Source organism: Tasmannia lanceolata, unplaced genomic scaffold, assembly GCF_043159265.1.
Source record: "Tasmannia lanceolata isolate RefF3 unplaced genomic scaffold, GAP_Taslan_0.1 ptg000016l, whole genome shotgun sequence".
In the NCBI taxonomy this organism is placed as follows: domain Eukaryota; kingdom Viridiplantae; phylum Streptophyta; class Magnoliopsida; order Canellales; family Winteraceae; genus Tasmannia; species Tasmannia lanceolata.
The window spans coordinates 15,989,006-16,012,880 of record NW_027518693.1 but is presented as its reverse complement, the minus strand read 5'-3'; the positions used below and the strand labels follow the sequence as shown (position 1 = coordinate 16,012,880).

Below are 23,875 nucleotides of genomic sequence, written 5' to 3'. Positions count from 1 at the left end.
CATATAATAAATTAAGCTTTGTACCAATAACCATGTCAGCACTGCCTGCTGGTATATATAATGGGTCTGTATATGTATGTGTGGAAATCTGCATGCGTAAATACAAATGCAAAAGGGTAAAACAACAGGCACTAACAAACCATCATGACTTAGATTACATATGTAGAGTATATCCAACAAATGTTTTCATTATCTGAAAACATACGAGGAATTATGAGAGGAAAAGCAATTACGAGAGGAAAAGCACAGGTTTTCATTATCTGATTTGGAGTGTAGAGTATATTCAACACATGTCGAGCATGAAACATAAAAAGCTAGTACGATACCCAATGATTAAAAAAAACATGTTCAAACAAAGATGTAGTATCAGCCATGGTGTTTCTATTGTGTGATGACTTCTGAACTAATACTGCAATATGAATATGTAAATGTTAAAAGGAAACTTAGAGGCTGCATACCTAAATGCAACCTTAAAAGAGTTTCCAGTCTCATTTCATCTGGTGCAGAACACGAAGACCTGGAGATATGTCATAAAACCATGACAAGAAATAGTTAATCAAAAACCTGTAATGATATTTACGTGACAAAATAATAAAATAGGAAATGTTTTTTTTTTTAATCGGTAAACTGGGGTTAGGCGGACCCCTACCAGCATATTGATTAAAGAAAGATATGACAATAAAAGGAAGAAGACGATGCCCCAATCCTTTGAACAATGGCTAAGGAAGGAGGCAGAACAAACAAGGACATGATACCCTTGATATCAAAACTTAAAACAAGCACAACAAGAGAGAATACACGTGAACTCTAGAGCCGGGCCCCATTTTAGCCCCTAGTGATCAAAGACTTCTTTCATCTTCTAGCTAAATTTCCTTGCTCTCATGCTCTTCCTCAACTTCTCAACCTTTGAGGGTTTAGAAATCCTTTGATGGGGGATTTCTTTTTTCTTCTGTTGGAGGTGATCTTCTTCACCATCTCCTTGTTTCTTCTCTTCATTCTCTGCTTCTTCATCAGAAAATCAGTTTTCAGTATCATCGCTCCTTGCCTCATCGAGGTCCTCTGCTCCTTTCAACTCCCTGATTTCATCAGGATTTAAAGAAAAGGTTCCATCGGGAATCAAATTGATGGGCTGGTGTACAATACTTATGCATTCCCTTACTGGGGGGTTTGTAATGGGCTGAGTCATCCTCCCATTGTTTTCAAGACATTGCTCTGAGGAGTTAAGGATACATCGTCCCGATCAATTTCGGCAGACTTTCCTTTCTTTAAGCTTTGCGCGGCGGCAATGGAATCCTCAACTAGGATTGGACCTTCAGGTTCAGGCATATCCAGTAAGCTGAATGGATTAGACAATGCTAGGAGGGCTGAGGGGATTTGAGAAACTTTTGGATAAGTTTTCGGGGGTTCCTCATTCAGTTTTACATTTTCCTTCAGAAGAACTTCTTCCTCTTTGCTGCTATCTTGTTTTTTTCCCTTCCAGATCTGTTTTGGGGGAGCATGAAACCTTCTTTGAGTACTTTCCTTCAGAGGACATCTATCAGTAGAGTGACTGAAATCTACACAGCTTTGGCAAGAGCTTGGTTTCCAATCATATTCCACTTGCTGAGAGTAAGTTCCCGTCAGAGTATCAGCATGAATAACCTCTGGGAGAATCTTCCCAGCACTCACCTCCACACAAACTCTTGCATCACTCAATTTAGATGCCTCGGCAGTTTGAGAGTCCATGTACATTGGCTTGCCTATGACATGCAAGTTTACTGAGCCCTTTTGCTGATCAGAACTCAAGGTGAAGCCCAGGGAAGCGAACCCATATAGGGATAGAGGTAAGCTTTAGTCTTTCCAGTTCCGTGCCAGGTTTCAACCGTTTGAGAATGAGGACTCTACCACCATAGGTAAGAGTAGGGGCCTCCAACACATGAGAAAAGTCTTCGTCATTTGAGAATTTGAAAAGAAAGAAGCCTCCATGTAGAGCAAAGAGTTGGAACTCTCCTTTGGTTTTCCATTTTTGCAGGAGGAACTCCTTTAGAGCAACAAAATATGGTCATCTTCCCGTGAAATAACCAACCAAACTATACTTCCATATGTCTGTTGTTTCCGAAATATCTCCACTGAAGAATTTGGCTCTTGATTCTCCCTCAGAAGAGATGACTGGTTCCATGAATTCCAACTCAGTTGATATATCTGACTCTTGAGGTTGGGCAAAGAGATGACTCCATTTTCCTTAGGATCGTTTGGCTGATCTTGGGTCAGTCCTCTACTTCAATAGTCGTGGGGAGATTTCCATCCCCAGGATTCTTGTTAGAGTTTGCAGAGCAGGAAGCTTTGGAGGAATTTGAAATAGCTACTAGCTAGGGGGCGGGAATATGTGCCAGAGGGGAGAGAGCTGTCAACTTTGGGTAGGTGGGAGACTGTCCCACTCATGGAAAGAATGGTAGTGATTCATGGAATGGCAGTGATTCATGGAGAAGAAAATGAGAGAATTAGAAAAAAAATCTATTTTTCACCTGGAAAAAAATTCCATCAACTTTTTCTTTTCCAAGCGTTACAAGATACCAGAAAATGTGCAAATTGTGGGAAAAAAGATTCATTTTCACATTTCTCCGAACTTTTTAAGCAAACCAAACAAGCTTGGTTCTAAGAATACTCTTCATTTATTTATTCATGTGACTCGTGTTTTTTGAAAACGGTAGTAATGGTTTAAACTACTTCAACTATGTTCATGCATGCTCATCATGAATGAATACTCAATATGTTTTGTCTTCCGAAAGTCTAGTTATCAATGTTTTTCACAAAAAATACGAAATCTCTTTCCATCTATTATGGATCAAAAGTAAATTTGATAATACCATGTTGAAGTAAAAATTTTAATACTAACCGCATTGGGTCCGATCTATTATCTGCACACGTCCACTTTGGTGGAAGAAGAACATCTACAGGCAACCTGCGCCATCTATGGCAATTATCACATTGAGCCCATTGATCCTGTTCCCTGGAAAACCAAGTTCATCTAATCCAGTATTAGGTGAACATATAAGCGTTCTTACATACTCGAAAAGAGAACAAACAGTAAGAACTATTCACCTTTCATTACTCATTTAGATACCATATTTGAGGGGAAATACTATTAAAAGTTTCATGATAAATCATGTGTGATTAAGTGAATGCGAGCAAGCACAATAGATTCAAACTACAAAACCATAGTAGTTTCTGCAACTCTGCTCATACAAACAAGCTCTCGATATAAAGTAGTATATAAAGTCGGTTGGGAGTAGAAGTTAATTTTCAAGTTGTGGTCATTCTAGTCACATTCTAAATCGTTAATAAAATTTAATACAATATATAGTCGAGAAGGTTGGAAACTTCAAAAAGTTCAAAGGATATATTGTTAGAAAAAATTCAATGAATATATGTTCATTTAAATAGTGTGCAATATACTCTTTCCAAATATTCAGCTCATGGAGCAGCAGATTTTTCAAACAATAACGGATGTTTTCTTAATAAAATGCCACCATATCTTGAAAGGTGAATTTGAGCATAGCATCTAATGAAACCGGAACAATTGTAGCTTCCCTTTTTAACCTTTTGAGGCCATTCTAAACAAACCATGAAGCATAAATAGAATTTAATATGACATATAGTAGGGAAGCTTCAAATAGGAAGTTCACAACATCAATTGTAACAAAAATTCCAATGGAGAATATTTTCATATGAAAAGCATGAAATATACTCTATCCAATTGTTGGATAATGACACCCTATAATTGTCAAGCATAATGAATGTCTCACTAGTAAAATGCCACCATAAAAGAGATATGTGCATATATAAATATAAATATAAATATATATATATATATATATAAAGAAAATGCAATAATAATTATATTTGCATTTCCCTATATACTATTAGACAAGGTGGTGCCATTACATACCCGATTAGGGGTATTTTAGACATTGTACATGCTACCCTAGTGAGACACACACTCATATAAGCTTATCTGAGTAGAGCTTACAAACATAGGGGGGCCACATTATTTGGATGATCCAAAGTATTCATTTGATAGGCCCTCATATAGATAGGGTGTGCCCAAAAAATAGCTCCATGGGATCATCCTAACCCTTCAAACTGTGGAGGCAAAATATGGACAAATATGTGAAGGTTTCTACACATCCATTTTTAACTCCACAAATCGTAGGGTTGTGATGATCCCGTGGAGCTGATTTTTTGGGCACACCCTATCTATATGAGGGCCTATCAAATGAATGCTTTGGATCATCCAAATAATGTGCAACCCCCCCCGCGTTTGTGAGCTCTGCTCAGGTAAGCTTATCTGAGCAGCTGCTCACAAACCATTTCGATGGCACCATCATCACTGGCAGTGATACAGCTGGGATCCATAAATTGAAGACATTCTTGCAAAATGAGTTCTCTACCAAGGATTTGTGTCGTCTTAGATACTTCTTGGGTATTGAAGTTGCATATTCGACAAAGGGGATTTCTCTCTCACAGATGAAATATGTCTTAGACCTACTTGAGGAGACAAGTTGTCTTCGAGTGAAACCTGCCTCAGTTCCCATGGACGCAAATGTGAAGTTACTAACTGAAGAGGGAGCCTTGTTAGATGACCCAGGCAGATACAGGAGGCCAGTTGGTAAACTTATCTACCCAGTTGGTAAACTTATCTACCTTACAGTCACACGCCCAGATATCTTCTTTGTTGTTGGTGCTGTCAGCCAACATATGAGTTCACCTCGTACTTCACACTGGGCAACAGTTCTTCCGATTCTTCGGTATTTAAAAAGTGCTCCAGGTAGAGGGTTGCTATTCAAGAAACATGGGCATCAAAAGATAGAAGGGTACACAGATGCAGATTGGGCAGGATCTCCAGCTGATAGGAGATCTACCACAGGATACTGCACATTTGTGGGAGGTAACCTTGTGTCATGGCGGAGTAATAAACAAGATGATATCTCCAAATTTAGTGCAGAGGCAGAGTATAGAGCTATGGCACACACAAGTGGAGAGCTCATTTGGTTACGTTCTCTCTTGTCAGAGATCGGTTTCTCCCATCATCTCCTACTCAGTTATATTGCGACAACAAGTCAATGATTCACATTCCCACAAATCTAGTCTTTCATGAGACAACTAAACATATCGAGGTTGATTGCCACTTCATTCGGCACCGGATTCAAAAAGGAGAAATATGCACAGTGTTCACTAGATCGGTGGACCAATTAGCGGATATGTTTACCAAGCCATTGAACAAAGCTAAATTGAGTGATAATGTAGCAAGCTAGGAATGTTCGACATATACATTCCAGCTTGAGGGGGAGTGTTAGTGTATGTATATGCCTATGCCTATGGACATTCCGTCTTTTGTACATCTCATTATATATAAATACATGAGTAAAGGGGAGACTCCCTAACTCACAATTTCTTTCTCTCATTCTCTTCCTCAACATATATACATATATATATAGGGGGCGAGGTTTCTGAGGTATCGCGCAGCCTGAGCAAGCCACTATAAAACTCCATCTCCCATGTTGTGTAACTCATCCTACCCATTCATTCTATAGGACCTCACATAGATAGGGTGTTCCTAAGAAACCATCTCCATACCATAACCCTAACGATTCGATCTATAGGAGCATAATTTCTAGCCATCCATTTCAAAACCTCCACAAATCATACCCATAACCAATATATTTGCAAAACATGCTTTTAAAGAAGTGTTAATGTATGTCAAGCTAAGAATTTAGAATTTTCCATACAGATATGCATATATATTCTTACCCAGATGGTCGGGCCGTGAACATAGTTTTCTTTCCAAAAACTGGAGGTTCCTGTAAGAAAGCAACAGCATAGATCTGTAAGATAAACTTCTCACACCAAATTTTCTCTCTAAGTAATCCATATATCTTGGAGCTCATCAAATCTAAAAAGATTAGCAACTTCAAAATGCATCAAAATCATGCTGGTGGTTAGTGTTTTTCAAAGACCTTAAGGAACTTAATTGAAGGAAAAACGAATGCAAAGTCCGAATATTGTACAAAGGAAATCACAATAACAAAGAAGGAAGATGGATTAGGCCCCTTGGAGTTACATGGCATTGAGATTCTGAACTCATAAGAGAAAAATAAAAGCACATGCAACTGTCTCTTACAATCTCGATAATGGAGTTATATGCACCAGGCTTTAAATGATGATTTTGCAGTGTTTGGGGCAACTACATGAAGTATTTCGCGTGTCTTGCCTACAATTTTATGTGTTTCAAGAAGTTCTATATCAAGTGGTTAAAGCATCATAACCAAACTGATATATATATATATATATAATTTTTGTAGCCAAGAAAATCTTATCATGATGCAAAACTTCAAGAGACTTTTGCTGGCATCATGGTTCGGTTTTCTGTTTCTAACAACAGTCGTCGTAACTCGTACGCAAGGCCACCAATATTATTCATAAGACGATCACAATCAGGAAGTATGAGGCAACAAAGGACCAGATATGAATACAAACCACTAAGATAATAATGCAAGGACCTGTAAAATCAAACTCAACATTGAACTCGGTATATCCACAAAAATAAAAAAGAACAAAAGATTCTCAGTAAAGTCAACAGATCAAGCTTTATCTTGGTGCCATGCCATAGAACTATATATACACGACAGAGGCTGTCTTGGGTCAATCACAAATAACTGTGTGTTAATAACCAACCAAGACCTTAGCATGGATGCAAGTAAGATGATCTGGGAAGTCTATTTATGGTGGGCCCTACTGTAGATGGGCCACAGTAAAAAAAACCACACTAACATATAATCATGATTAACGCAAGGCCATCCCACATGGTACAATTTCAGAATTTCTGTAGATTCATGAATTTTTGGTGGACTGTGGAGCTATGTACTGCAATCAACAAAAATAAAATAGAATAATAATTTCAATTAGAAGTCAAGGCATTTAGCTCCTTGTAACATGAATAGAATATTAATTTTCTTCTTCATCTTCCTATTACACTCCAATATTTTCACACAAGTCATCACCCAAGAAACCCGGACAAGCAGAAAGATCTGTCCAGTGTATGATTATTGAGAAATATCAATTGTAAACATTCGTATATATTCAAGCAAAGAGAGATAATAATCACATCCCTAAATATAGCTATCCACCCCATTTTCTTATTTAATCTAGTTTCTATTTTTTTTAATGACTAAAATTTCCTTCTATTGGTTTGCTTGCACAACCCAAGGAAGGTGGAAATATCATTCGCAGCGAGAACCCTGCAAAAACCCACTCAACACTCGATGGTATTTGATCACAACCTTCGATTACCACAGCTAAATTCATCGATCCGGTATCTGATCCCACCTTTTCCATTGCCTGAACACTATAGTTATCGAAAACCAGCTGGTCTGGATACCTGTATTGAATCATAATTAAATCATTCGGATACCCATATTTGCTTATTTAGGTACCCATATTTTGGACATTTGGGTACCCACATCGCACTAAAAGTAGTTAAATCATTCGATTATCGAAGCCTCTGCACTAGTGAAAAAGGTATCAAAGGATCCATAAAGCCCTCACACTACAAGGCCTCTATCTTCTACTTCATAATCCGCAATGATGGGGATTTTGCAAGGGGTAATGGACTGAAATTTGAGGATGAGAATTTCAACCTGGAGCACACAAGTCTTGTGTGCTGTTGATGTTGAATGCAAGACCTAATGTAAATGGATTGCAGTATTTTTTATCTGCACTGAAAAGACAGCTTGGCTTGACTAGGCTGGTTGGGAACACGAATGAACTTTTGAATTCTGACATGGGTTGGGTTTGGGTAGAGCCTCTTGAGTGCGCAGGGTGTTCGGTCAAGGCTTGGGTTTAAAATTTTATAAGTGGGCTTTATTAATATATAGCCCTAGCCGAGTATACTCGACCCAATTTTCACCCCTAAAACCATTATTGATTATTGTATGGTTATATGATGGTTTCTATGTGTGTATTTGTGCTTATTCTTAACTATTCGATGTAATCTAGTTTCCATGGAAGAAGATGAAGTGGAAGAGAAGAGAGGGAGAAAGTGAGAGTCAATCAACGACCTCTAACATAATATGATATATGTCTGTGACTACTAGGGTTACATATGTAAAGACCAAAATACCCTTCCAACATTCCTCCTGAAGCTGGAGTGTATACATCATACAACCCTTGCTTGTTACAAATATCTCTCAATTTGGACTTCCCCAATGGTTTAGTAAATACATCTGCCAATTGATCTCCAGATCGAGTGAAGATGGTACTAATTTCTACTCTTTCAAGCTTCTCACGAATGAAGTGACGATCTACTTCAATATGCTTCGTTCTCTCATGGAACACTATATTGGAAGCGATATGAAGTGTTGCCCGATTGTCATAATGCAAAGATCCTAAAGATGAAGAAGGAATACCAATCTGCATCAAAAGGGACCTCAACCAGTTCTCCACACGTATGAGCCATAGCTCGATACTCTACCTTTGCGCTCAATCTATTCACTACATCTTATTTCTTACTCCCTCGAGACACTAGATTTCTGCCAACAAAGGTATAGCAACCTGTAGTTGATCTGTAGTTGATCTCTTATCTGCTCGAGATCCTGCCCAATCTGCATCTATAAACTCTTCTAATCTCAAATGATTGTGTTTCCTAAAGATCAAGCTTTTTCTAGGAGCATTTTTCAAGTACTTCACTGTCTGCAGGGCTGCTCCCTAGTGCGAAGTACAATAACTCATAAATTGAGTAACTACTTACATTGCTTATAATATATCAATACAAGTCATATTCAAATAAATCAATTTACCAATAAGCCTCATATATCTTCTAGGGTCCTCCAGCAACTCCCCCTGATCTGGATAAAGCTTCATGTTGGGATCCATAGGAACATCATCCGGTTTTGTTCCTAAGGAGCCCATCTCCTCTAACATGTCCAAAACGTAATTTCTCTCTGACAAGGAAAGACCAGCTCGAGAATATGCCACCTCTATACCCAAAAAATACCAAAGACGTCCTAGATCTTTGGTGCAAAACTCCATCTGAAGGAACGTCTTGTATACTTGTGTCATCATCTCCAGTGATCACAATGTCATCCACATACACAATCAAGAGGATATAGCCAACATTATAATAGGCATTCAATACCGAGTGGTCGACTACACACTGCCTCATACCAAACCACCGAATGGGCTCGTTGAATCTACCAAACCAGGCTCGTGGAGGCTGCTTCAGCCCATATACCTTACGAAGAAGAGAGGGGCAGCTGCAAGTAGAAGATAGAGACTGCTTCATAAAGACCACAATGTCAAAAGAAGATTATGAAGGCGATGAAGATGAAGAATCTGTCAAGAAATAGAGGTTGCTAAAAATTGTATCCCTAGCCAGGAGCTTCCCTAATTGCAAAGCTTTACACTAACAAAAAAGGGGTAATGATCATGTAGCAGATAAATTGGGAAGAAATTGGAAACAGGAAAAAGTTTCCGGCCTAAAAGGAACCTAAAGACGAACAAAAAGAGACTACTGACACGAATGATGGGAAGATTGATTTCCCATGGTAATACATAATGAGCCGAAATATGAAAGAAGGGAGGGTATGTTGCCTACACCATCAATTATATGGTGAGTGGCACCAATATCCACTATTGACAAAGCTTCTAAAGCTGTGGTTAGTGTCAGGTTGTCCATGATGGACCAAAGCAGTGGGGAAGAGTATAAGGATGTGGATCACAGAAGTAGTAGCAGTTGAAGAGGACGGTTATGGCCATCACAAATCAGGCAACCGTAGGTGAGAAAGAACATGTGGTGTCTTGCGAAAGAATGCAACGAACGCAAGAGTAGAATCCATTTTAGGAACTCCAAGGGTGCGTTCTTTAACCAGTCTCTAGATATCCATTCAAAAAATTAGGATTAATTTCTATCCTCTAGAGTCCTTCCAGATTAGGATTGTGTTTTTTTAACTTTTACAAATTCTCAATTTTGGTGACGTTGGAAACACGGTTTCGCCCTAAAAAGTTGGAGAGTGGACCTGTTTGCGCTAAAAAGTTGAGAGTATAGTGAGAGGGAGATGGTGCAATAGTGCCAGATTCTCTGGAGCGAGAAACTTTCGCTCCATAAAATAATGCCTAAAAATTAGGATTAATTCTTAGAAGAGTGGTTGAAATTGCAAAAGAACACCATTCTGATTTTTTTAAGGCTAAAAAAATGAAAAATCACTCTCAAAGATGGTTAAAGAACGCACCCCAAATGTCTCAGTTTCCTTCACCAAACCTCACCCAAAAAAAAGTTCCCATGGAAAATTCAAGTAAAAGAAGCAGACATGACAACCACTACCACGTTGTATGAAATCTCCACTTTAAGAACAGAATAAAACTCCATCATCTACAACTACACCTCTAAAACAATGCATTTCAGGAGCCTATTCATTTTTAGTTGCCATCATGGCCTGAACAGACTGCCAGAGAAAACCAGGAAGCAGAGGATTTGGTGAAGTCATCATGTCCCTTATGTAATTCACCAGAAAACCAAACCTTGAAAAGCATGCATTTTATGAGAAAACCAAACAATAATAGCAAAAAAAATCGAACAAAAGCTTCATCTTAAACCTTAAGTAATTCAGATATCTGTGGTAAAGCTCTGGATCCGATAATCTATATCACAAATGAGAATTTACTGCCTATTTGAGTGTGGAGAGTGTGATACCGATTTCAGGACCTTTACTGCATAAATAATAGTAAAAAAGGAAAAAATAAAGCTCGGCCTTGTCCCAGTACACAGTCCAATGACTGTCCCAATTGCTTGTATGATACATCCGCTTGGACTTGATTCACACCCCCCCCAAAAAAAAAAAAAATCCTTGTTACTAATTGCAGGAAAACAGAGGATAGTACCAAGTCCGAAACCGAAATGGGCGAAATTTTAGTTAAAATATTATTTTTTATTTGTTTACATAATTTCATCCTAAATTACCGACATTTCACACCTTTCTACCAAATTTCGGGATTTCAGTGGAATTTTCGGTTTCAGTTAGGACAGAAATTCATGCCAAAACTGAAATTTAAAACCTTGCATAATACTAAATGTATGCTTTAATGAAGAATCAGATAGGAGCATGCATTTTCCAATTACACTACTTGAGGTATTTTTGGTCAGACCACAAAATACATGCACAGATCATAATTTAGCCGTGACACGTGAACAAAAGAAAATAAATAGGGCATTCCAATAGTACAATAGCAAGTGTACAAGACACTATCGAAACTTACAACAGCATACAGAAATACCAAATAAGAAAAGCAGAGGAATAATACTTACTTCATATTCTTCAAATACATGGTCATCAATCACAACAATACTAGGTTTGCTACTTGGAGGCGGCCTAAGCAAGTCCTGTGCCTCTTCCCATGTAATTTTCAGCTCCAAAGCATCCTCATTATCTATGTGCAGCCTCTTGCTTTTCGAACCAATATTACGACTTTTTCTCTTCTCGGGACCAAGCATAGGTGGCAATAGCAGCCCCTCATTTGGCCTGCCTCTATGTTTCTCAGGTTTAATCCAGTTAATATCCCCCTCTGTTGATGTCAGATGTTCGGACAAAGCACTTAAGTGAGGATCCGCACTTCCCTTTAGCGATTGAAGAAGGCCAGAGTAACCACTTATAATGGGTAGGTTCTCAATAACACCAGAAAAAAAAGGTTCTTTGGCAAATGCAACATTAGCAGTGGGAGGAACTTGATTATCCTGCTTCAAACATCGATTACAAAACATATAAATCAATGTCAGGAAGAAAAATTTTGCTTATGTTCAAGATTCACAGGCATCAGTATGTGATAAAGTGTGCAAATACTCACCAGAAAATCAAGCTTGGATATATTAATTAAATGTTAAAATGTCCATTTAACAAAAATGTATGATTACATGGTTCCCAATTGTGTAAATGCAGAATTATCGGTTGTTAAAGAAGATGCCTAAGAAGTTAGCTACCTGCGTAGGCTGAGAGTTTGATGCCTTTCGAAATCCCATAACAAGTTTTCCTTCGGGATCCATTCGGCTGAATGTTACTACAAAACAGGAGGAAAAAAATTGAGTACCAGCTTTAGTTGCCTTAAAGGCGATTAAAAGTAAACCAATGGTTTCTAGAAGTAAATAATATCTAATAGACTTTAGATAAACAACCTTAATTGATGACAAGCAAAATTAACTCAATGAGTGGTACAATACAACCATTAACATGGCATGAACTACTGAAATAGTGCAGTACGCAAAATGTTGAAAAGACATGAAAAGTTCAGAGCTAACAGTCAGAAAACATGGATGGCTTTCTTATGAAAATAATAGATATTTTTCACTTTATTGATTAAAAAAACATAGCATATACATAAATGACAAGCAAGAGATCTAGAGAAAAGCTGAGTTACATTGAGATGGGCATGCATGGTGGAATCCAAATCGAGGTGTCAAATTTAGCAAACCCAAAATTGTAGGATTTGTGGATTCAGTAATTTTTATTAAATAAATTAAAATTAAAAAAATAGTTATCATGGAAAATTTGAGCAACAGAAATTATAAATAACTATTAAATCAACCTAGAAAATGATAAAGCAAATAAGAAAATAAACAAAAACATAAAAGTCACAAACACACCATAATTAATATATATTGAGGCAAGAAGTAGCAAGGAATATGGACAATAAAGAAAATGAGTACGCATCAAATCAATGAATCATATCAATATCTAGATTGCGCAACTTCTCTTCATAGATCAAATATTCATAGTTTAATATGTATTTTTAGATGGTCTTGTGTCAAATATCAGTAATATATAATTATATTCCCTATTCTACAGCATTTTGTAACAAAAATAAATTAAATAAATAACTTCAAAATGGAAGAGCTAATCTGATGTGCATCAGGATCAGAGGAAGCTTGCATGCACTGGAGGAGAAGCAGTTGGATTTGTTCTTGGACCAAACAACATTTAGTAATCGTTAAATCTCAATTAATAAAGGAATTCCTAATGCATATGGACTAAAGATTAAAACTTTAGATAGAAAGCCATTATTAAGTTCAAGAACTCAAAGTTATATGCCTTAGATCAGTGGATCTAACACAAATCCATAAAACTCCTTCAAATCCGAGGAATCTAAATGAGAGGCTATTTCCGAAGAAATTTAGAAAGAGGATCTGACGAATTTCGGTCAAATGGTAGGGCAGAGGTCGCCAGCCATGTAGTTATGGCAATAGGTTAGGAAAGGACTGTGACTTCCATCGGCGTTCAGATTACAAAATTCCAGATCTGATTCAAAGATCAGATATATATTCAACATGTGGGACTCATTGTTAGAGCACTTTAGGTTATAGAAACTTGGCTTTGTAAACAGTGAAAAAGATAAGCTAAAATCAATGTTTAAACTCAATGAAACCGTTTGGATACGGGGATTTTATAATCTAGGATCATAAAATCCCCGATTTTACAAGCTAAAACCTGGATCTTATATGCTAAATTCTGATCATCTAGGATTGTAAAATCCAACTTTTAGATTATAAAATCCAGGTTTTGGCTTATAAAATCTAGGTTTTAGCATGTAAAATCAAGATTTTAGCTTGATTTTACAATCCAGGATTATAAAATTCATGTATCCAAACAGCGCAAATAAGAATCAGGAAGTATTTTCAGCACTAACATCTCCACCTCGAATAGAAACTGTGTAATCTTTCGGGATTCCAGTTCCACAGAGCAACAGAAATTAAAATCAGAAAGGGGAAAAACAGTTCTAGGTACTGGCAGAAATTTAAAAGATACAATAAATTCTAAGCATAGGACAAGGAATGGAAACTGTACTGACAGAGATAGAATTGATAATGAGCCTTAGAAGCAGTTGCGGAAAAAGTTTCCAAGCAGAATCAAACAAGACTAAACTTCAAAAAAAAAAAAGAATCAAACAAGACAAAAACGTAAATCTTGGATTAGCAAGATGAAAGAATAAGGGAAGATAGGAACTGTAACCTGGAGTAGAAAACTCCTCAAACTCCTCCAAGAAGCCCCATGTCTGAAACCTTTCTCTAATTCATTCTAAAAAATCTCCCATCTCAGCAGGCCTCTTTCCTTTTTATAGGCTGGAGCTGAAGATTCTAGAAAGCCAGCTGGTTCTTAGCCCTCATGCTGATGTGGCAGCAAGCAGCTGATAAGGAGGCATCTCCCACATTTAAGTCTACGTGCGTGGGAGCAGCGCAAAGAAGAGTCTGGTCCAGTCAGAATTCAGGCCCGGCCCATCTGCTGCTAGGTCCGGTGGCAGCAAGCAGCTGATGAGGTGGCAGCTCCCACATTTACTTTCTGGACCAACTATCTTTTCCCTTTCTTGCTTGTTTGCATCATGTAAACACTCTAAAATCACTAACTACATGCTATTGCCCTCTCTTGGGGTCTTATTTACATTGAATGCCCCTCAACACATAAATCCTCCTACATGACATGAATGAATAGAGAAAAGAAAAGACTATAGCTATCCTAGACTAAAAAAAGCCCAAACTCTTTGGCCAAAAACTTCCAATATAAAAGATCGAAAAGATGCATGAATCATACTTTGCCCAATTTGCAAACCCCAAAATATTCAAACCACAGATGTTCAAACAAATGAGTGTGAAAATGCACCTATACATGTTTTTGTTGATGCATTTACACAATGATGCATATATTTAACAATAAAAACAAAATTTAAGCACTTACCTCTTTCTTTCTTTTTTTGAAAAGGAAAGCACTTACCTCTTTCTTGCTGAGAAAAATCTACTCGATTTTGATTTGACCAGTCAAGTCCACCTAGGTCGTGTAATTTCTATAATGACTCAGTAACATTTCGGTCAAAATGAATTAAACACAACAAAACACTCGCATTTTCACATTGGGTTAGTTTGAATCGACCATCCTGCTAGTCGAAGTTTAAAAGCATCCAACCATCTCTAACCTTCTTCCCATATATTTGCCCCAGCTAACCAATCAGCTAATGCAATTATGTAAGATCTATATTCTATCCCCTTTAAAAGAAGAGAAGTGGGAGGAGAAAAGAACAACAGTTCAAATTTTGGAGCAGATTTTTTTCATTTAATTGATAATTAACAAATTGCGGTATGCTAAACTCAAGGGCACCCTTGCAAAAATAGGCTGAAAGGGCGCCCCCTAAGGCTATAAGTCACCAAAGTGCATTTAATACTCTTTGACCTGCAGCCATCATAAATGCATGTTGGTGACGTGCAGCCAATGGGGGCGCCCTTTCAACCCATTTTTGCAAGGGCGCCCCTGAGTTTAGCATTCCTCTAACAAATTTTACCTAAGAGAAACCCAAAGGTTCACAAATATGCAGATCAATTAAAAATATACATATTTCTCAATAGATACTGAAAAACTCAAAATATCATAGCAAGACAACTGGACATCTTGTTCTCCTCTCCAAAATTTGAACAAAAGAATATTTAAATATGCCAAATCAATAATCAAATATCTCAAAATGTGATTCAGATCTTGATGAGAAAAATTCCACTCACCGCCATTATGAAAAACCATGGGATTATGGTTTCATTTCAAAATATATAAGTGAAATAATTATGCAATATAACATATTCAAATAGTCCATTGACGTATGCCAGTCCTACGTATAGAGCATGACTCGACTCTCACGAAAAAGATTACATATTACAGCAGAGACAAATAAGGGGAAATGATAAATTTTCATTACTTGGGACGCCCAGCTACAGTGTATCTATGACTGCAAAGGTAGCTGGGTGTCCCAAGTGATGAAACAGGGCGTGTTTATCATTTCCCACAAATAAGGTAGCAACATGTTGGGAACGTCAGACAACTCGAAATGCACAATTTGCTGCAAAGAATACCCAAGACCGACAACTGGAAGTGATGAAAATTTTATTCTCAAGCCAAATTCTTCAAGGAGACAGACTATAATTGACGTAGGACAGCCAACTGGAATTAGCCAATTCAGGGTTTGGGTCAAATAGTAGGTAGGAACAATCCAGGAAAGAGGGTTTCAAGGACTGGTCATGGGTAAAGGAAGATTGCGGGTTCAAAAGGGAAATGAATTTAAAATGTCTGCAGGTTACAGGAGACTAATTGCAGGTTTGCAGGAAATAAAGAATAAGCAAATAAAATAAAAAAAGGAGAGAGAGAGAGAGAGATACACCTTCAAGGGAGTTTTCTCCTAGGCTAAGATATTCCAAGCCTTGGAGTGTGCAACTTGAATGTTATTCCTCAAAAAACAAAAATGGAAAAGGGTCATAGGCCTGCATATTTAGAGGAAAAAAGGACTGTTAATCCTATAAATCTATAATGACTAGAACTCCTAGTCCTATTGTGACTAAAGTTCTAATTTTATTATGATAATGACTAGAACTTCCAGTCCTATTCTGACTAAATAACAACTCAACAATAATTAAAACTCCTACTAGTTTTAGCAACCCATGTTTACTATTTTTAGTAAAACCAAACTTACATATTTACGTAAATACAAGATTACTATATTAGTAAGGACGAACTTACTATATTTAGTAAGCTTGATAATGACACCCCTACTTCAACATAAAGTTCCTTTGCATTCATCTTCGTTCCAAACATACAAGATCTTTCTAGAACATGACCCTCAAGTTATTTTTAATCTCCTCCAGTAAGTCTTTAGAGCCTTTTGACTCCCATCATCTCTCCCAGCTGAGAAGAACTCGACCCCGTAGAGTTAACGGCATCGAAATCATCGTAGAGATCAGGGTGGAGACTATGAAATTCTTCGACCGAGATCCAGGTACAATCTGATAATGTTCGACTTCTCCACTTGACTAAGAACTTCTGACATCCACCACGAGTCGTCAAAATGATTTGCTCATCTAGTATGTCTTCAATGATGTCTTGAATCTTTGGAGCTGTCGGCAGTCATGAACAGGTGGTGCGGTCTGTGCATCAACATGGTGACCATGATATGCCGTGAGGTCCTCCACATTGAAAATCGAAGAGATAGCCAAATATTGTGGAAGATCTAAAACATAAGCATCAGAACTGGTCCTTCTTAAGAACTTTATATGGCCTAGTGCTTCTAGAATTCAACTTCTTATAAGTGCCTCTAGGGTAGCTTTTTGGTCGTAATCGCACCATGACTAAATCTACTTTTTTCTGAAATTCAACTAATCGACAATACATGTATGCTCGTCTTGTACGACTCATTGCTTAGAATTATTTTCTTACGTACTTCATCATGAAGCTTACGCATATGACTAGCAAAATGCTCGGCTTCCAAACTCATTCGTGCTTCTGGCGGCAGGGGAATTAGATCGATTGGATGACTTGTTGTATTCCCATGACGACTTCAAAAGGACTTTGCCCAGTGGATCTATTAGCAGAAGAATTGTAGGCAAAATCTGCCATTGGTAGAATCAAATCCAATCTTGCCACATGATCACTGACTAGGAATCTCAGAAAGTCACCCAAACTACAGTTGACGACTTCAGTTTGTCCCTCTGTCTGGGGAAGGCTAACAAAAATTGTAGCTTTGTGTTGAGCATCTTCCATAACATGTGCCAAAAATAACTAGTGAACTTCACATCATGATCAGAGACGATCGTCTTGGGTACGCCATGAAGACAAACTACCTCTTTAAAAACGAACCGGGTTCTGTCCACGGCATCTAAAGTCTTGCTACATGGTATGAAATGAGTCATTTTAAAAAAACAGTCCACTACTGTGTATATGGAATTATGGCCTCTGGTCATAAAGACGAGCTGAGGACAAAGTCCATACTAAAGTCTTGCCATGGCTCATGTGGGACAGGTAGTGGCGTGTATAACCCCGTATTCTGTTTTCATCCCTTAGCTAACTGGGTAACTAGCGACATCATTCTTCAAACTGGGCCAATAGAAACGATCCTCGACAATCGCAATGGTCTTATCTCGCCCAAAGTGTCCAGCAACACAATGCCATCATGGATGAGTAGGCAAAGACAAGTATCCTTGAAGAGATACCCATCATGGATGGAATAACTCTCTGTGTCGTCACTCTTTCCGTCATTAAGATCATCATAAAGAGTGCAGAAATCTTTGCAAGTTGAGTAGTGCTTCTTCAATTGCTCAAAGTCGATAACTTTTACACTCTGTTTGTGGAATCCTAATCTCCATTCATGAAAGAAAAAAGAGAAGAGAAGAGAGATGGAGAAGAAGAGATGAGAGAGTTAGCCGTCTCTCCCTCTCATATATATATATATATATAGGGTTCATGTACAATGACAAAAATACCCCAAAACTAGGTATGTAATTACACTGATATGATATGTCTAACTGATGCATATAGTAGGCCAATAAGTGACATATTTGCCCATTAGAATTTTATTTTCCATGTTATTTAGATTTAGGGCTTTTATTTATTTTCCATGGAATTTTATTTCAATTGCCTATAAATATGCCACATGTATTAGGGATTTTTAAGTTTTGATGAATAATATTGATTGAGTTTTCTCCCCTCTAATTCTTCTCTTCTACTACTTCTAGTTCTCTTCTCCCCCTATTCTTCTCCTCTTCTCTTCTTCTTTTTCTCCTCTATTCATCCTCTTCTTCTTCTCTTCCTCCTCTTTCTTCTATTTCCCTTCCCGGTTCTACATCAGGTAAGGCGGTAACAGATTTGGGGTATGGGGTTGGGCGGCAGAGGTAGGGGCGTTAGGGGTGAGGGGAAAAACAGATATGGGGTGTGGGGTTGGGGCGGTGAGTCGGTGACAGATTTGGTGTGGGAGGGGTGGCGACAAAATGAGAGAAGGATGGGGGTGCAACGGCTCCACCAAGAGGGATTGATGCGATAGAGAATGATGGGGGGTGTGGCAGCTCCACCAAGAGATATGAGGTCAGATCCTGAAGCTCTGATACCATGTTCGCAGGATCCTAATCCCCATGAATGAATGAATGAGAAGAGAGAGAAGAGATGGAGAAGAAAGAGATGAGACAGTTAGAGTTCTCTTCCTCTCATAATATATATATATATATATATATATATATATATATATATATATATATATATATATATATATATATATATATATGAGAATAGAGTTCCTAAGGTGTCACCTCATATAGCTTATATGAGGTGGCGCTCACAAAACATAAGGGTCCCACATTTTTTGGGTGATCGAAACCACTCATTTGAAAGGCCCTTAGATGGATATGGTGCCTACAAAAAATCAGGTCCATAGGATCATCCTAACCCTTCCATTTATGGAGGTTAAAAATGGGCAGATTTATGGAGGTTTATACCCATCCATTTCAACCTCCACAAATGGAAGGGTTCGGATGATCCTATGAAGTTGATTTTTTGGGCACACCCTATCTATGTGAGGGCCTATCATATGAATGCTTTGGATCATCCAAACAAAGTGGGCCCCTTATGTTTTTAAGCGCCACCTCATATAAGCTATATGAGGTGACACCTTAGGAACTCTATTCTCTCTCTCTCTCTCTCTCTCTCTCTCTCTCTCTCTCTCTCTCTCTCTCTCTATATATATATATATATATATATATATATATATATATATATATATTATGTATGAAAGAGAAGAGAGAGGAGATGGAGAAGAAAGAGATGAGAGAGTTAGACCACCAAGGTACCAAGGGTTACCGGTACATTGACAAAAATACCCCCAGAATGGGTATGTAATTACACCACTACGTCTAACACAAAATACTCAAACTTCTTGCAAAGGAATCAATCCACAGGTTATATTAAAGATTTATTTACCCCTAAAAAATTCTGTGCATTATTCAGGATGCACAAGATGAATTTGAAGTGAAGATTTGATGGACCAGAAAAGAACCTATATTTCGTAAATACTTAAACTTCTTGCAAAGGAATCGAGCCACAGCTTATACTAAAAAAAATTTATTTTTTTATTTTTTTGAAATGATTTATATTTAAAATTTATTTGCCCCTACAAAATTCTGTGCATTATTCAAGATGCACTAGATGGATTTGAACTGTAGATTTCCTGTTTCAAATAATATGATCAAATGTGACATCTTTCACAAAGGCATATACTTCTTTCAAATAAACGATGAGATTAAATACAATAGCCCAGATGAGGAAAGCAAGCAAATCACCTGTATCACCAGCTTGTAATTGCATAGATTGTATGCATGGTGTTACACCCTCTAGGACGTACATTCTGCTGTTGTTATTAGGCCAAAATCTGAACTGAAAAACCCAGTCCTTGCCCTTTGCATCTTGAATCTTTAACGGAAGACCTTCTGGTTGGGAAATTGGAGGAAAATATGCCTGCAAATAGTCTCCAAGTTAAACAGATATACAACAGAACAAAGACAACATCACACTATCCCTGCTCAGAAAACTTTTGAACTATTATTGTCAATGGGGAAGCAAAATGTAGAGTTTATGTGACCACCACCACCACCCTACTTATTATAGACAAAATCCCACAAGATATGGCCTTATAGCAGGAGATAACCATTTGTTGTGGGTAAAGATCAGCAATAAAATGGGGTAGACTTAAATGTCAATAAGGAAAATTTGTGTATGTCTGTATTAAGATGCCGTCACGGCATTTTACCTTCCATTATCTGGCATCTTTTTTAAAGGTAAAGTGGGTTTTATTTCTCGTGACAATATTGTAATTGAAGATTGAGTCTTTTAACATATTACATCTTACATATCAAGTTTATTTCATCTCAAGTTTCTATATCATTCATTCAGTTAAGCTAAATGGAAACTGTATTTAATTGACCACTGAATAGCATGAAATTTAAATAAAGAACTGAAATTCATCAGAGACAGATACATGAAAAACATGGAAACTTTTTTCACCTCTTAAAAAAAAATGGACTTTTTTTTTTAGGGAAAAAAACATGGAAACCTTACTTCAGCGCATGCTTTAGGCAGAACCAAACGGCCAATTCGACCTGCATCACTGGCACTCAGAACCTTCTCAAATAATGGCACAATCGTAGAGTTTGAGCTTGAAGAAGAGTCAAGGGTATCATAATATTTGGGAAAAAGAAAAGACACTTGTAAATTATAGTAGGTCCCATAAGTCAAAAGGGTAGTACAATATCAAATAAATTTGACAGCAAGTAACTTGATAGAAAAACTAAAACAATCATGGATACTCTCCAGATATTTGCTGTAGTTCCTGGTCTGTAATCCTAGGCCAATAACGAGGAAGCAACTGGTTCCGCCCCCTACCTTCACCAGGTGGCCTTGCAATGCGTATCTGTGGAAGTGTGTCCTTAGATGTCTCAGAACCTGTGCTAGGGCTAGTTTTGAGGGGCTTCGGCAATAGATGCCGGGACCTTTGCCCTTGTTGAAAAGAAGATAGTACTTTGCTCTGTTCCCTACCTTCAGAAAGGTTGCCCGGGTTAGAAGTCCCTAAGGTGATACTCAAGCATGCATGAGCCAGAGATTCATATATCTCTTTATCTGCCACAATTTCTTTACCATCAACATGTTTCACGGCGTGAGAAGTTGAACCAGGTGCTTGCTTTACATTTGGAAATCCCATTCCTACACCTACAGGTGGCACAATTTGCTCTCTTTTGATATGCTCAAGAGATTCATTCATCTTATTGTTCGGAGTTAGAAACATGTTGTTCCGTCCATTAGCCTCAGCGGCATCATCATCTGTTCTACTGTCGACAGAAGTGGATCGTCGTTCACCAACATTACCTACTTTTGTTGTACTGAGTTCACTTATTTTCTCATCTTTTAAACTTTTTGCACTTAGACCAAGGACCATTTGATAAGATTGCAAAGTAGATTCTTGGCGGATATCACCTGGGATCTGCATGTAGAATTTTCAGAGGATTCAGAAACATATGAGCTTGACAGAAAATGCATTCTTGAGTATGCCTAAAAACAATCAAAAAAATGCATGAAAAGAACCAATATGACTTAGCTGACAATTCAACAGAGATATGATCACTATAGAATATTTGCGAAAAAAATGTCTACAAAAGGCTACATGTGTGAACTAATGTTTTAAAATGTGGATGCGGGTCGAAACGCAGACAAAGCAAATCCTAGTTGACTAGGCATGATGCGGTCAAGTACTCGGTTGACGCAATCATAGCTCGGGAGAGTCAAAGGAATTTTGACTAACTTTGTAGGGCAAAATGCGAACTCGGGCCAGAACGCGGCCAAGCTAAATGGGAGTCGACTCAGGGGAGTCCACAATGATGCGGGAGAATTTTGAAACTATGGTGTGGTGTGAACAGAACTCATAAAAATCACAGCAGACAACTCAAGTTTTTTTTTTTCTAAGACAAAAAAAAAGGAGTATTAAGTTTTCTTCTAAACTGGAAACTAAGTAACAAATCATTTTTAAAAGATCTTGAAAATGACAGAAAATCATTAAAATAGAATCATTGTTATAGATAGAGAAAACACCAAAGGCCCATTATTACAAACTATAATGGTGCTGTAAATTGAAGATAGGGAACTCATAAGCATCATGGAAACACGCTCTATGTTACAGATGTGAGGTGGAAACAGGCTTATATGAATACCTAAATCAATACTTGAACACTCAAATAGTGTTTCAAAATAAGCTGAATCCACAACTAATTCAACCCAGTGTTTTTAGTGTGGAGCTGTGGCTTTAAGAAACATCCAGCTTACCGAAGAAAATTCTGATATCTTAACACAGCAAACACATGCTACACCCCCACAATCAAGTAGCTCAATTGAAGATTTTGAAGCGATGCATCCACAATGCAGCCTCTGCCATACCAGTTTCGATTAAATCTAATGGACAAAAAAACAGAAAAAATACTAAAAAAAAATCAGATCAGAAATTGTGTTGTGACGAGTTTACCTTGTCACAAGAATTGCATTTCCTCCAACCAGAATCATTGAAGTGAAAAGTGTCACAGAAAATTAATTGCTCATATGCAGACCTGGAGTAAAAATTATAGGAGTTAAAATACATGATAGGAGTTAAAATTATAAGAAGGCAATAGAATCTCCTATTCGATCCTTCAAGTGCTTTATGGATGATAAAAAAAACAAAGTTTCTTGCTTCATCCACTCTTGATAATAAACAATAAACTTTCCTTTTGTAAATGACTTGCCTTATTCTTTATTCAACATTTTTCATGAAAAAGAACTAGTGTCAAATACAATTTTTCCCTGTAGAATGCTGAATACATGCATGCAGGACTTGACTGGCATGTCAAGTTTTCAAGATTTCAACATCGACATTTAGAAAGGCTACGTGCAACTTATAAAAATGTTTCCTTATAAAATATGACGTATTAATTTCAGCAGTATTGCTACTAACATTGGATTATGTATCTACACATTAAGAAGCAAAATGTTGAGTTTCTGAAATATTTAAGGCATTTCATGCAGAATTGAGAGCACTTTAGAAAAGAAAAGAATCAAACACCACACAAACAACATCAGAACTCCTTAGCAGGCATCAAGTATACCTGCTTTGCCTTGTTCAACTTTCACTGAAAAATGCCACAAGATGACCCTCTTGGCTCAAAATTAGGGGTGGCAACGAGGCAGGGCGGGCCGGATGTTGCATTCCCCGTCCCCGTTCGCGCCTCGGAATTTTCCCCGTCCCTGCTTCGGTGATGGAGGGGGATCCCCGTCCCCGCCCCGCACACCACTGGGAAACGCGTTTAATGGATTTTTTAGTGGAAAATTCTACTAAAAATGCATTCGATAAAGATATTAGGGAAAATTTAGGAATAACAAAAAAAAATTGTTCTATGATAAGTGCGGCTACCCAAATTTATTAGCGAAAAATTCAATTTTGTATGGGGATTGCTCGTGGGGCGGGGAGGGAGCAATCCCCATCCCCGTCC

The 23,875-nt window shown here is 37.7% G+C and overlaps 1 protein-coding gene across 6 annotated transcripts in view; it reads right to left on the bottom strand.

Moving 5' to 3' along the window:
- LOC143849081 (HSI2-like 1) overlaps positions 1 to 23,875 on the bottom strand; it is a 33,116-nt gene that overhangs the window by 1,802 nt on the left and 7,439 nt on the right. For 3 of the 6 annotated variants that reach the window (XM_077358133.1, XM_077358127.1, XM_077358130.1), the window contains exons 3-12: positions 22,876 to 22,957; positions 22,680 to 22,781; positions 21,173 to 21,843; positions 20,925 to 21,021; positions 20,150 to 20,324; positions 12,008 to 12,084; positions 11,339 to 11,767; positions 5,791 to 5,840; positions 2,876 to 2,989; positions 459 to 517 (exon numbers count right to left, since the gene is read on the bottom strand). In XM_077358133.1, the coding sequence (XP_077214248.1) occupies positions 459 to 517; positions 2,876 to 2,989; positions 5,791 to 5,840; positions 11,339 to 11,767; positions 12,008 to 12,084; positions 20,150 to 20,324; positions 20,925 to 21,021; positions 21,173 to 21,843; positions 22,680 to 22,781; positions 22,876 to 22,957 (1,856 nt within the window). The remainder of the gene's footprint in view (positions 1 to 458; positions 518 to 2,875; positions 2,990 to 5,790; positions 5,841 to 11,338; positions 11,768 to 12,007; positions 12,085 to 20,149; positions 20,325 to 20,924; positions 21,022 to 21,172; positions 21,844 to 22,679; positions 22,782 to 22,875; positions 22,958 to 23,875) is intronic. The other 3 variants (XM_077358128.1, XM_077358131.1, XM_077358132.1) reach the window with 2 other exon arrangements.